This window comes from Schistocerca cancellata, chromosome 10 (genome assembly GCF_023864275.1).
Source record: "Schistocerca cancellata isolate TAMUIC-IGC-003103 chromosome 10, iqSchCanc2.1, whole genome shotgun sequence".
NCBI classification, from domain to species: domain Eukaryota; kingdom Metazoa; phylum Arthropoda; class Insecta; order Orthoptera; family Acrididae; genus Schistocerca; species Schistocerca cancellata.
This window is the reverse complement of record NC_064635.1, coordinates 226,600,652-226,614,280: the sequence shown is the minus strand read 5'-3', so window position 1 is coordinate 226,614,280 and position 13,629 is coordinate 226,600,652. Positions and strand designations below refer to the sequence as shown.

The 13,629-nt window shown below is 40.0% G+C and overlaps 1 protein-coding gene across 1 annotated transcript in view; it reads left to right on the top strand.

Annotated features, from left to right (window-relative positions):
• Positions 1-13,629, top strand: part of LOC126106679 (uncharacterized) — a 99,197-nt gene that overhangs the window by 73,550 nt on the left and 12,018 nt on the right. Inside the window, exon 6 of the mRNA XM_049913047.1 lies at positions 2,550-2,599. Within this exon, the coding sequence (XP_049769004.1) occupies positions 2,550-2,599 (50 nt within the window). The remainder of the gene's footprint in view (positions 1-2,549; positions 2,600-13,629) is intronic.

The following is a 13,629-nucleotide window of genomic DNA, read 5'->3' as shown; positions in this document are numbered from 1 at the left end:
TCTGACTTCAACCCATCCACCTGGCCTGTAGGACACATTTCTTTGGTTCTCACACCGATACTCTGGGTCTCTTACAGCTATCATCTGGACTAAATGGAGAGTCACCTAATCTAAAAATCTCTTGTGTGTACCCCATACAGTTACTTACCTGGGCAGCAGCCTCTGATGTGTTGTGCACACCTGACTCTTTTAGGGGGACCTTACAGTTCTCAACTGTATGTCATAGATATAGGAAGTAGCAGCCTAGATTGCCACAGAACCTTCCACCTGACTCAGGAGGAGGCCACAATCAGCTCCTGGAACAATGCTTCAGATTGTGAGCATGGCTTGTCTTCTCAATCTTTTCTGCCTGTCATTGGAATGATCCAAGTATGGTATCACAACCCAGATGACAGGCATTGTTTGTTTCAACATATGCTGTAATACGAGGTGCATTCAAGTTCTAAGGCCTCCGATTTTTTTTCTAATTAACTACTCACCCGAAATCGATGAAACTGGTGTCACTTCTCGACGTAATCACCCTGCAGACGTACACATTTTTCACAACGCTGACACCATGATTCCATGGCAGCAGTGAAGGCTTCTTTAGGAGTCTGTTTTGACTATTTTAAAATCGCTGAGGCAATAACAGCACGGCTCGTGATTGTGCGGCCACGGAGAGTGTCTTTCATTGTTGGAAAAAGCCAAAAGTCACTAGGAGCCAGGTCAGGTGAGTAGGGAGCATGAGGAATCACTTCAAAGTTGTTATCACGAAGAAACTGTTGCGTAACGTTAGCTCGATGTGCGGGTGCGTTGTCTTGGTGAAACAGCACACGCGCAGCCCTTCCCGGACATTTTTGTTGCAGTGCAGGAAGGAATTTGTTCTTCAAAACATTTTCGTAGGATGCACTTGCTACCGTAGTGCCCTTTGGAACGCAATGGGTAAGGATTACGTCCTCGCTGTCCCAGAACATGGACACCATCATTTTTTCAGCACTGGCGGTTACCCGAAATTTTTTTGTGGCGGTGAATCTGTGTGCTTCCATTGAGCTGACTGGTGCTTTGTTTCTGGATTGAAAAATGGCATCCACATCTCGTCCATTGTCACAACCGACGAAAAGAAAGTCCCATTCGTGCTGTCGTTGCGCGTCAACATTGCTTGGCAACATGCCACACGGGCAGCCGTGTGGTCGTCCGTCAGCATTCGTGGCACCCACCTGGATGACACTTTTCGCATTTTCAGGTTGTCATGCAGGATTGCGTGCACAGAACCCACAGAAATGCCAACTCTGGAGGCGATCTGTTCAACAGTCATTCGGCGATCACCCAAAACAATTCTCTCCACTTTCTCGATCGTGTCGTCAGACCGGCTTGTGCGAGCCCGAGGTTGTTTCGGTTTGTTGTCACACAATGTTCTGCCTTCATTAAACTGTCGCACCCACGAACGCACTTTCAACACATCCATAACTCCATCACCACATGTCTCCTTCAACTGTCGATGAATTTCAATTTGTTTCACACCACGCAAATTCAGAAAACGAATGATTGCACGCTGTTCAAGTAAGGAAAATGTCGCCATTTTAAGTATTTAAAACAGTTCTCATTGTCGCCATTGGTGGTAAAATTACATCTGCCGTTCGGTGCTGCCATATCTGGGACGTATTGACAATGAACACGGTCTCATTTTAAAACAATGCGCATGTTTCTATCTCTTTCCAGTCCGGAGAAAAAAAATCGGGGGCCGTAGAACTTGAATGCACCTCGTATGTTGTTGGTTGTGCTGTTCCTTCAGTGACTTCCAGAACAGCCACTCCCACATGTTAAATGAGGCCCACAGGCATACACGCTGATTGCACCTGGTGGTTCTTCTAATTCCTTGCTGCCATTTCTATACTAAGTACTATTATTTGCCATACAACAGAACTCCCAATTTGGTTGTGGGATAGAGGTGCCTTTTCTATAAGGATTAGCCTTTACTTTGAGTGACCTGTTCATAGTTTCCTAACATTCTAGAGTACGAGACGTAATTAATGTCTTTTCCTGAATAGGTGTGAAAATATTCTTAAATTTCTCATTATTTCTGCCAGTTGCCCATTTCACAGAGCAGAAGTATTTGTGAGAGTCAGAAATTTTTATATCTCATGGTGCAAAATAATCAGATTTTTATTGTGCTAAATGTGGTTATTTGACTGTCTGTTTTTCAGATTGAGCTTTTATTTAATTCAATATAATCATCATTCATCCATGCTGAGGCTTCAGACCTACTCTACTTCTATGAGTCGCTCCTTTCCTTGTACGGTTAGTTGGCACTGCTTTTCCCAAATCACGTTATACCATCATTTTGGGTTGCATGACTTACTTTGTCTGTTCTACATGTTGGAAGCTTCTCATGTGTTATTTGGGACATTATGTCAGAAATGACATATTTTGGCATTTATTGCAAATTTCATTTCAGCTGTCCGAGTGAAAATTATTTTATTAGCTGTGCTAATGGTCCGTGTTCCAGTACTCACAGTAGTAATTGGTCTATTATTATTATCATTATTATTAATACTCTTAATCACTTTCAGGAGTTCCAAAGTGAAGCTGAGTTGACAAGTTGTGCCAGTGTACCAGAAAGGTATTGTACAGTTGCAGTTATTTTTAATTTGATATAATGACACTTTAATATTCAGCTTCTTATCAGGCAGTGCAATCCTACACAGTGCAGTGTTTTAGAATAACGGAGCTGTGATACAAATTTATAGTGGCATGTCATTGCTACAAAAATTCCCTCTTCTTCTGGCTTTTTTTCTTACCATCTTTAATCTAGATATCTGTCAACACCTTCTATGCTATTTTTGATGGCTAACCGTTTATTAATTGCCACATTTTATGAAATTAAGTCTAAAAATCTATTTAGAAACAGCATATAATTTTTTTTCTGTTCTGTTATGAATACATGAGCTGTCCATCGTTAATAGAAAGTTATTTGGAAAAATTTAAAGCTGCTAATAATCCTTAGTATTTTTCCTCTGCATAGTCACCATTCAGATTTAAGTATTTATCATAGATCTTAACAAGTTCACAAATTCCCTCTGCATAAAATTCTGCTGTCACAGATTACAGCCTTTCCAATGACAGTATTCTGAAATTCATCATCTGAGTCAAAATGTCTGGAGCCATGCTACTTTTTTCTGTGTTTCTGTGCACGATAAGATGGAATTCCCTTCGACCCAAGTCTTTGCTGTAGAGTGGATGCTCAGAGGTTAAACTGAACTTGTGCAACAATTTCCACCATCTCCCCCCCCCGCCCTTCCAGGCAGTGTGTGCACTGCATTTTTGTGCAAAAGTGTGACACCCATAGTCAAGAGATACAACATTGGTTGTTTTGAGAGGATATTCTCAGTTCTGACTGGAGGTCAGTTTGGATCTTAGTTCAGAAAAACTTGCATCAACCAAATGTTTCATTGTTGACTTGAGTTAGAGTGGGTGAAGTTTGGCAACGCTACTGAAGCCTATGTGTACATGATTATTGCCCCCTTGATTCCAGACATTAACTGTGCATTGTAAATACACAGTATTTATTATTGGAGGTTTCGTCTTGTTGAGATGGTGGAAAATAAGTGCAAGAAACTTTTCAGACTTCTTCAAAAACATATCCACAGTCGAAAAACATTGAAATAATCAGATATTGATAAGAAGTTCTGAGATATATGTAAAGTAATTGAAAAGAAACATTATAACTGTTTGTAATCAACAGTCTTGAACATAAAACACTGCTGCCACAGCAGCCCAGAATGCTAGAAAACAGCATGTGGCAGATTCAGATGCTGTAGTTTCAAAATGGTGTGCTTTATAATTATCAGTTTAACCGATATCATAGCGAGTACATCATTTGCTAGCTAATAACTCACATCCACCCACTGTTGGCCTTCAGGTGGTTCGGCCAATTTGACTCAGATTGCAAACTATAGACAACAGGGTTTCAGAAGTTTGCTGAACACGTTGAAAACAAACATAATACATATCACTGTCCATGGACTTGGGCAGATTTCTGTGTGGATTAAAGTTGCAATATTTGGCAAGTTTTAAAACCATTGTTATTCATTGCTAAAAGAACTATCAACTCAGAGAACAGCAGAAGTATGTATTTGCATTGCGTGGTAGGTAGAGCTGATGTGCACAAGCAGGTCGGTTTGAACTCCACAGTTATTTAATGGGCATGGTCATGTTTCATGTGCAGTACCCGTACCATCCTCAGGCATTGGGACTGAGGAAGGTGGTGCGATGTTTAGCACACTGGACTCTCATTCGGAAAGACATCGGTTCAAATACTCATCCGGCCAACCAGATTTAGGGTTTTGGTGATTTGCATAAATTTCTTCTGGCAAATGCCAGGATGGTACCTTTGAACAGGGCATGGTTGATTTCCTTCCCCATCATTTTGTAATCCATTCTAATGATACCCATTCGGATACGTGGGGACCTACAATTTAATGTCGCCAAGTCATGATGCAACTTGTCATTTTGCACATTAAGAAATATTGCCAGAGGCAGTAGAAATGGTAGGTGGAAAGGCTCAGGAGGGGGGGGGGGGGGGGGGCGAATCGAGCACTCACCTGAAAGCAACCTGCAGACCTCAAGCACTGTAGTCCATCATGTAACCACAGAGCCACTGAAACCATTTCTTCCTAACAGATGACTAATAAATATCACATTTGTAGTTGACTTACATATGCTTACTGCTTAAACATAGCAGTTTAATTGTGTGTTCAGAAGTAAAAAGTTTCAATCTGTTACTGCTGTTCAAGACTAGAGAGCATTTTGTAAGAAATGTCCAGTAATTATTGCCTACATTTTGTGTACCACAGATAGTTTTAATTACATTTCCTTATTCTACCATGGAGTCTAGTAAATGTTCACATTGACAATGATTGACAGCTATTTGTAATTAGACTGAAATAAATTCACTGAATGAGAATAATTTGGCATCAACTGTATTAGAGACAGATGTTCTACTTGATGGTGGCATATGAAAATTTGTGCCAGACTGGGACTCAAACCAGGATTTCCCAATTATTGCAAGTGGTCGCCATACCACTAGGTTATCTGTGAATGCCTGTTGGATCACCCCATCTGCCACACTGTCTACATCCGTATACCATAGTCTCTTACTGTCATCACTGAATGTGAGCAGCTTGATTCTGTATTCCCACATTAGTGAGAGTAAGGCTGTGGGAAATCGAGACCTATGAATTATTATCTAGTACCCATCCTGGCATGTAATGTTTACATTGATGATCATTGACAGCCATTCAAAATTAGGTCAAAATGAATTTGCTAAATGTGAATAACTTGGTGTCAACTGTATTAGGTACAAATGTTTCACCTGTTGGTGACATGTGAAAATTTGTACTGGACTGGGATTCAAACCTGGATTTCCTGCCTGCCATGAGTGGTCACCTTACCATTAGCCTATCTGGGCATGACTTCCAAACTGACCAAAGCTTAGAGACTAATGTATAGGTATGCAGGCAGTGTCACATCTTGAAGTTAAGGTTGGTTTAGGAGTCATCCACTGTCTGTCTATTGGTAAGGCAACCACTTGCAATAAGCAGGATATTTGGGTTTGAGTACCCGTCTGGCACAAATTTTCACATGTCACCAGCAGGTAGAATATTTGTACCTAATACAGCCGATCAGCCGATGCCAAGTTATTCACATTCAATGACTTTATTTCGATCTATTAAATGTGTTTAATGTAATTAGTTTAATTATGAGTCATCTCTAAGAATTGTTAAGAGATCAGTTATTATCTGCTCTTATTACTTATGTTACTAGTAATTTACTTAATCTAACTCAATTGATTGGGGGGGGGGGGGGAATCAGACTTCAGTGGTGTAGGAGTGGTGTCTTCACATCATTACCTGCCTGTTATTGTTTAATAACCTCTTCACTATTTACTGTTTTCAATGCATTTGTCCAAAACAAAATTTGTTGTTTTGTAACGACTATGTTGTGAACTTACAGTTGCAGTTGAACTGGACCTGATCCAGTTTTCCCAACCAAAGATGATCCTAGTTCACAGTGATATAATCTGAGATTAGCAGTTATACAGCAAAGATTTCAGAATTCAGTTCGATCAGAGTTAGTTTTTTGTGCTAATCTAAGGGTATGTTTACGTAGCAGCCTCACTGCTGTCACCTTGCAGCTCGCCAGGAATCTTGTTACGTTTATGTTGTTGCCTCAATGTTCACCAGGAGTAGTTACCCTGTAGCTGTTCACATATCTAGCATAGTGTTAGCAGTGCCAAACATGGAACTGCTAGAGGGACTTCGAAATAGCCATATGCTATTCAAGTTTCAGGATGCACAGCAATGGTCGCAGCACGAAATGGAGACCAGCTCGATATCATCATCTGGTGAGGATTGTAGTTAGCTATGGGGTGAACAGTGATGGTGCAGCTTAAGTGGTTCGGTAAGACTCAGTGGGCTCATTCCATTATTGCCAGGCTGTGGTGGAGAGCAGCAAGCACAATGCAACCTAAGATCAGCTGCTTTATAGACTTGGCTCTTAATGTGTCATAGTAAATTTCAGCATTGGTAGTGCTTTCAAGTTCCATATATCAAAATCTTTATGGTTGATGGAATGTGTCGTGTCTTTTTGCTTTGTTGTGTACAACAGTATAACTCCCCTCATCATTGAACGCCGTTTCCTCTCCATGTTAGCATAGGAAATCCATGTCTTCTCAGTGGCCATATTCAGTTTAGTAGGCCTTCTGTTCTATGTCATAATGAAAAAGAAGGTCCAGCAAAGCAATCATCCACTGAGTTTTTCTGTTCTTAGGAAGAAGATTTGGTACCCATTGAGTGCAGTGAATTTTTAACCATAAACTCATTCAAAACACTGATAAACTTTTGAAGAGTTTTCCATGAATTAGGATTCTTGAAATACCAGTTTTCACAAATTTTTTTGTCAATTTTATGCAGCAGTTTGTTGCAGGTTCCAGACATAGGGCCACATCAGTCATCATGAATATTTGTCCTCCCACTCTAAACAAATGACACTGCTGACACAGAACACATTTCCTCAACACATTCAGTCCACATACAGCATAAATTTTCTAACAAGTGTCAACAGCTATGAGAGTATTTACCACTAAAATCATATTAATGAATGGGTTTCACATTTGTTACGATTTTTCAATTGTAATGTTCACTTTGAATGGCCAATGGAGTGAACAAGAAGCCCCTGTAATTTTAAACACCCTAATGTACTGTGTTTTGGAAATGTTCCAGTGACCTTACCCCTCCCCCCCCCCCTTCCTCTCCCTTCCATGCACTGCTTCCACCCTTTGCCTTTATGACAGTTTGAACACTGCTGGTGACGCACTTTCTGTGAGATGTCTGGGTATCCATGGAGGAATGGTTGCCCATTCGACCTCAAGAGTCAAAACCAGTAGATTGTGGTTTTATTTATTTATTTATTCACAATTACAGGCTGTTATCTTAAAAGCTAAAATGTTGTTGTTGTTGTTGTTGTTGTTGTTGTTGTTGTTGTCTTCAGTCCTGAGACTGGTTTGATGCAGCTCTCCATGCTACTCTATCCTGTGCAAGCTTCTTCATCTCCCAGTACTTACTGCAACCTACATCCTTCTGAATCTGCTTAGTGTATTCATCTCTTGGTCTCCCTCTATGATTTTTACTCTCCACGCTGCCCTCCGATGCTAAATTTGTGATCCCTTGATGCCTCTGAACATGTCCTACCAACCGGTCCCTTCTTCTTGTCAAGTTGTGCCACAAACTCCTCTTCACCTCAATTCTATTCAATACCTCCTCATTAGTTATGTGATCTACCCATCTAATCTTCAGCATTCTTCTGTAGCACCACATTTCGGAAGCTTCTATTCTCTTCTTGTCCAAACTATTTTTTAGCTAAAATAGGGTATACAAACAACATTTTCGTGGATAGTAATAAATTAGTACATAAACTACTTCTTTGTGATGCTTTATATTAGAACTACTTCTACTACCACAAAACTACAATAAAACTCTTAACCAGTTAACCAACTAGTAATACTATTGTAATCTCTACATAATCTGTTCTCTGTTCATTCATTCTTTTGATGCATTTAAGTTGCAGATGGTTGTTTCCATTATTGGATCCACCCTCACACTATCCCGGCCAACAGCCATTGTCTGCTCGATTCCTTGGGTGTCGGGCAGCACATCAGCAGCGTTTCCACTACAGCAAGGAATTCCACCCATCATTGTTATGTCATAGAGTCCACACTTCCATGATTACTTGTACCACAACAATGTAGATTCTTCATAGTCTATTTCATTCTGTGGTCACCAGCCCTGTTATCTTGTCTCCATCTGCAGAGTATGTTGTCTATCCTGGATGACAGTTTGCTGACCTATGGTTGAATGCCTTGTGAAGTCTCCCTTGACCGTCTTGGATACTGCAGCTGCAGTATCGTCCAAGATGTACCAGGTTGATTTGCTCCTTTCTACTGCTTTATGACCAATATCCTTAATACCTGATGTCCATAACCCACCACATCTTCATAGAGCATGCAGTCCCTCAGTGTACATTCTGGTGTGCACAGCAACCATTCATCTGTCTTTTGACTTTGTATAGATATGTAGCGTACATGCCACACCCAGTCAAGTAATCTATCAGTCCACTCAGAGGTTAATAACATCATAACATCAAGGAGAGATTAAAGGTGATTTAATCTCTCCTTGATGTTAGGGAGAAATTTGTATGTTCTCCTGGCTGTGCCTGAAGTATCTCATTCATTTTGTCACACTTGTCATGTATGATTTTTTATTACATTTTTGAATTGGCTTCAGTTCCAAGCATCCTCCGAACTTCCATTTGATAGCTTTTCTTTAACCAGTAAAAGGCTCCCCATTTCCTGATTTCCAAGTCCAGTGGATATATACCTAGAATTACTAACAAAGAATCATTTGGGGTAGTGCAGTTGGTACTTGTTAATCTTAGTAACACTCCTTGTTGAACTCTTCTCACTAATAAGATTGAGTTCACTAGCTGCAATCTATGAGCTCACACCATATCCTATGACTGACAGTAATATGGATTGGTGGTATACTCTGATTGTTTTTGAGGGAAGCCAAAATTGCCTCTTTGTGTTATAATTTTATTCATCACATTTGTACCTTTTCTGCCTGCTCCCTCTATATGATGCACTTCTTTTTACTTCAGTCAGGCCATTCCATTTCAGGAATGTAATTGTCAACAAATGATTGCATCAGAGATGCAGCTTCATGACAGGGTGCATTGTCATACAGTCATCATCTCCAAACTGTTCCTCTACTCTAATCAGTAGACAACCTTGTAAAAATACTCATTTCAAGTTTTCTTAAGTGCAATAAGGGGATCATATCCTAACTACGAAAATCACCTTCATGCTTTAACATTTCTTCCAGTGTGTAATCTCCCCCCTCTTTCCTAATTCCATCTATTGTCCATTTTAATCTTTTATGAAGATTTGAGAGGAGCGAATATTACAATTAACTTTCTAGTTTACTTAGCTTTTTGTGTATAGTTGGCTCCAGTTCTTCTTGCCTAAGAGTCTGATTCTTGAAGCTAAAAGTGTCACATTTTAGGTCCTCACAGTTGGATTGATCTAAATAAATTTGAAGATTGTTGTTGCAGAATATTTGTTTTATGTAAATATATTTTTTCACATTTTAGTATATCATACAGTCTTTTGATTTTTCACATTAACAAAGCTGAAATTACATTGTTTGCACAAAAATACCTCTGATCACATCAGAGCCATGCTTACGACTCTCACACTCCACAGAAAGAATCATTTTCGAAATAAATTCCAATTTTTCTTAACAAATGAATTTCTACTAGTTTCTGTTACATTGTTACTTTCAAATATTATTTCATAAATAAATCCAGAAATAAACATAGTAACCAGTACAGTATTGCATAATTAATAATTCGTTTGTAATTTCATATGTTTCCAAAAAAAAAAAATTAACTGTACATCAAAATTTGTACTTATCGATTATAAATCAAGACTAAAACATTTTCTAAAGTAATCCATTTACATAAATATTAGCTTGAAATGTAACATACTGTGTATAAAATTGATGAAAATTTTCAGAAAAGCAACTGAGATAATACTGACCTGTCCAGAATTCGAAAAATAATCCTGCTGTCGACAACTACTGTTGAGGGAAAGCAATGCTATAGGAGGATGTCGCATTACAAGTGTTCTCAATACACTTGATGAAAGGTAACTTTCTCCAGGCATTCACCAGATCCAAGATCGTCCATCATGCTGCCACAAGGTATAGTGTGATAATTATTCCCAATCACTTCTCAGCAGTCATCCACTGTCCAGTGGCATGACTGTTAACACCACCTCATGTGTCGCTTATCAGGAGCTGTTTGACCATTATAGCCCATTCTTCTTAACTCCATGTGTTCAGTCATTCTGCTAGTTGCATGCTGATAGCACACTGGAACTCGAGTGATTCCTTCCACTTATTTCGTGCAATTTTTTGCAACCACCCAACCACCCTCTGCAATCCACAATGGTCCCTGTCTGTCAGTATGTGAGGTCTGGCTGGTCTCAGTTTAGTTGTGGTTGTTCCTTCACATTTCTGCTTCACAGTTACATCACCAACAGTCAATTTGGGGAGTTTTAGAAGGGTTTAAATGTCCCTCACAGATTTGTTACTTGGTTGACATGGAATGACTAGTCCACGTTCGAAATCACAGAACTCTCCTCCTAGAGAAATTCTGCTTTTACTGATTTTCTATTGAGAACACAATACTCTGCACTTCCTTTTATGTTGGTAGGTCTGCCTTTAATGACATGTAGTGGTCAAATCCGCATTACATAGGGTATCTGGATACATTTGGTCAGGTAGTGTAGTTAATGTTATAACTGGCATTTTGAGTCAGAGATGCTAACACTATTGTTGTTATGTTCTATTTGAAAAAGTTATAGCAGTAAAAAATTAAGCACAAAATATAATTATTTATTTTCAAGTCACACATCACAACAACGTTGTTTATTAACATTGTATTTAGATACCAACTGCAGTGTAAGCTTGAACTGAGGATGGTAGCTAATCAGTCTTAACCAGTTATCATCTAGCCAGCTATAATCTAGCTGTTATTACATTATATTGTGATCTAGGTCATTAACCAACTAAGTCCCATTGTCCTATTTAGAAGACAGTAAACATCTTGGGTTGTCGGGTGTTCTGCCGGATATCAGCGTCGTACTTGCACGATATTTCGGTCACGTAGCTCGTGGCCTTCATCAGGTGTGACCTGAGACTGCTCCTCGAGTGGACCTGGTCCAGTATTTATACCTATGGCCTTCCCCTCTACCAACGGCTGCAGGCGCTTCCTCTGTGGTCCGCGCCCATTCCCTGCGACCTGCTGGAGCGTTGCTGCTCTGTTTTCCGTCCGCTGCGGTTCTAGGTGTTCCCTCTGTGGTCCGCGCCCACCAAACCCGCTCCTCGGGGTTTCATCTACGGTCTGGGGTACCAAGCGTTCCCCCTGCGGTCCGTGCCCGCTCACCACAACCTGTTGGAGCGTTGCCGCTCCGTTTTTCCTTCGCTGCGGCTCTGGATGTTCCCTCTGCGGTCCGCGCACACCAGTCCCACTTCTGGGTGTTCCATCTTCGGTTTGGTGCGCCTGGCAGTTCGTCAGGGACTCGTTTTCCATCTCCATGTCTCTGGTTCTTCTGTTTGTGTAGTGTTGCAGCTGGCCCTGTTGGTCCTTTAACAATTCCAGAGCCGGATCCCAGGCTCTGCTTAGCTGGTACCTTGTGTCACGGTTCATAAGATTGTCAGCCATTTTAATTTCTATCGATTCTCTTATAACACTGTCCCAAAATCTGGGTGTTTGTGCTAGAATATTGGTATCCTCATACTTCATGGCATGATCTAGTTCTAGACAGTGTTCAGCAATGGCTGACTTAGTCACCTGTCTTAATCTAGTGTGCCTCTGATGTTCTTTGCAACTGATCTCCACAGTTCTTGTCGTCTGGCCAATGTAGGACATGCCACATTGACAAGGTATATTGTAAATCCCTGGTTTTCGTAACCCCAGGTCGTCTTTGACACTCCCCAGCAGTCCCCCGATCTTGTTGGATGGACAGAAAACACACTTGATATTGTGTTTACGGAGGATCCTACTTATTCTGGCAGAAATAGAGCCAGCATAGGGCAGATATGCCACCTTCTTTGCTTCATCTTGGTCTTCTTCAGGAACCTGTGGTATAGTGGTTGGTTGGAGTGCCCTCTCAATTTGTCTGTCGTGTATCCATTCTTGGAGAAAACTGTTTTGAGACGTTCTATCTCTATAGGTAGATTCTCTTGGTCTGACAGGGCACGTGCTCTGTGGACCAAAGTCTTCAGAACCCCATTCTTCTGTGCAGGGTGGTGACAGCTGCTGGCCTGCAGATATAAATCAGTGTGTGTTGGTTTTCAGTACACACTGTGGCCAATTGATCCATCTGCTTTCCTCTGGACTAGTACATCCAGAAATGGCATAAATACTGGACCAGGTCCACTCGAGGAGCAGTCTCAGGTCGCACCTGATGAAGGCCACGAGCTACGTGACCAAAATATCGTGCAAGTACAACGCTGATATCCGGCAGAACACCCGACAACCCAAGATGTCATTAGATCGCCGGGAAAGCCTGAAGAGTTATGACAGTAAACATATTAATTTACAAATCAATAATTAATTATTATTTGTTTACAATTACTGCTCTGTGACATTTATTGATGCTTTTTGAAAAAATTACTCTCACTGAAAATTAAAAACAATAAATTCCATCCATAATTGCTTCTTGAATACTGAGCGACACTTTTTGTTATTACAGGTATTTACGCTATTGATAATATATGGATATTTTAAGTATGTGACAATGACCTTTCTGTGAGAGTTTATAGCCAACAATTTGCCTTTTGAACTCCTTGCATTGTTAGCTAGACATTGGATATCAATATTGTTCAGTATTTTGCATTGTTGTGAATTTTGGTGTAAATTAAATAGGACACTGGGACTTGGTATTATCATTCCATTCAGTGATATTGGTGCCTGTTCCAATGTGACATGCCGGGACTGCAGATAACAAGTGATGTGTTTAAACATTCAGTATACTATTTTTTTGTGAGATACTGAAACTCGAAATATTTATGTACTGAAGTAAATAATGATTTTTTTATTATATTTTTAAATATATTTTATGTTTATATTAAATATATTTTATTACTTATGAAGTAACTTAAATTGTGGAATTGTTAACACACCACTTTATTATCTAAAGAAGGTTACTTATTTCTTAGCAGCCATAGGGATGTAACTGCAATTCTGCAGAAATTATTTGTCTTTGAGTGAGGAGTTTCATAGTGTATTATATAGGTTTATTTATCATCAATATGTTGCCCTTCAGTAAATCATACAGATGGACTAAGGAATTTACACATCCCTTTTCCCCTAGTGTACATATGTACAGTCTTGTTGAGAAAAACATAACATCTTGAATGACGAGAGACAGTAAGTTCATATTCACAGTGTGTTCTGCAGAAATGATAAGCATTTGAACCATGTCTGCCCACGGGTTCAAGGTCAGCATCGATATTGCAGTGCAACATC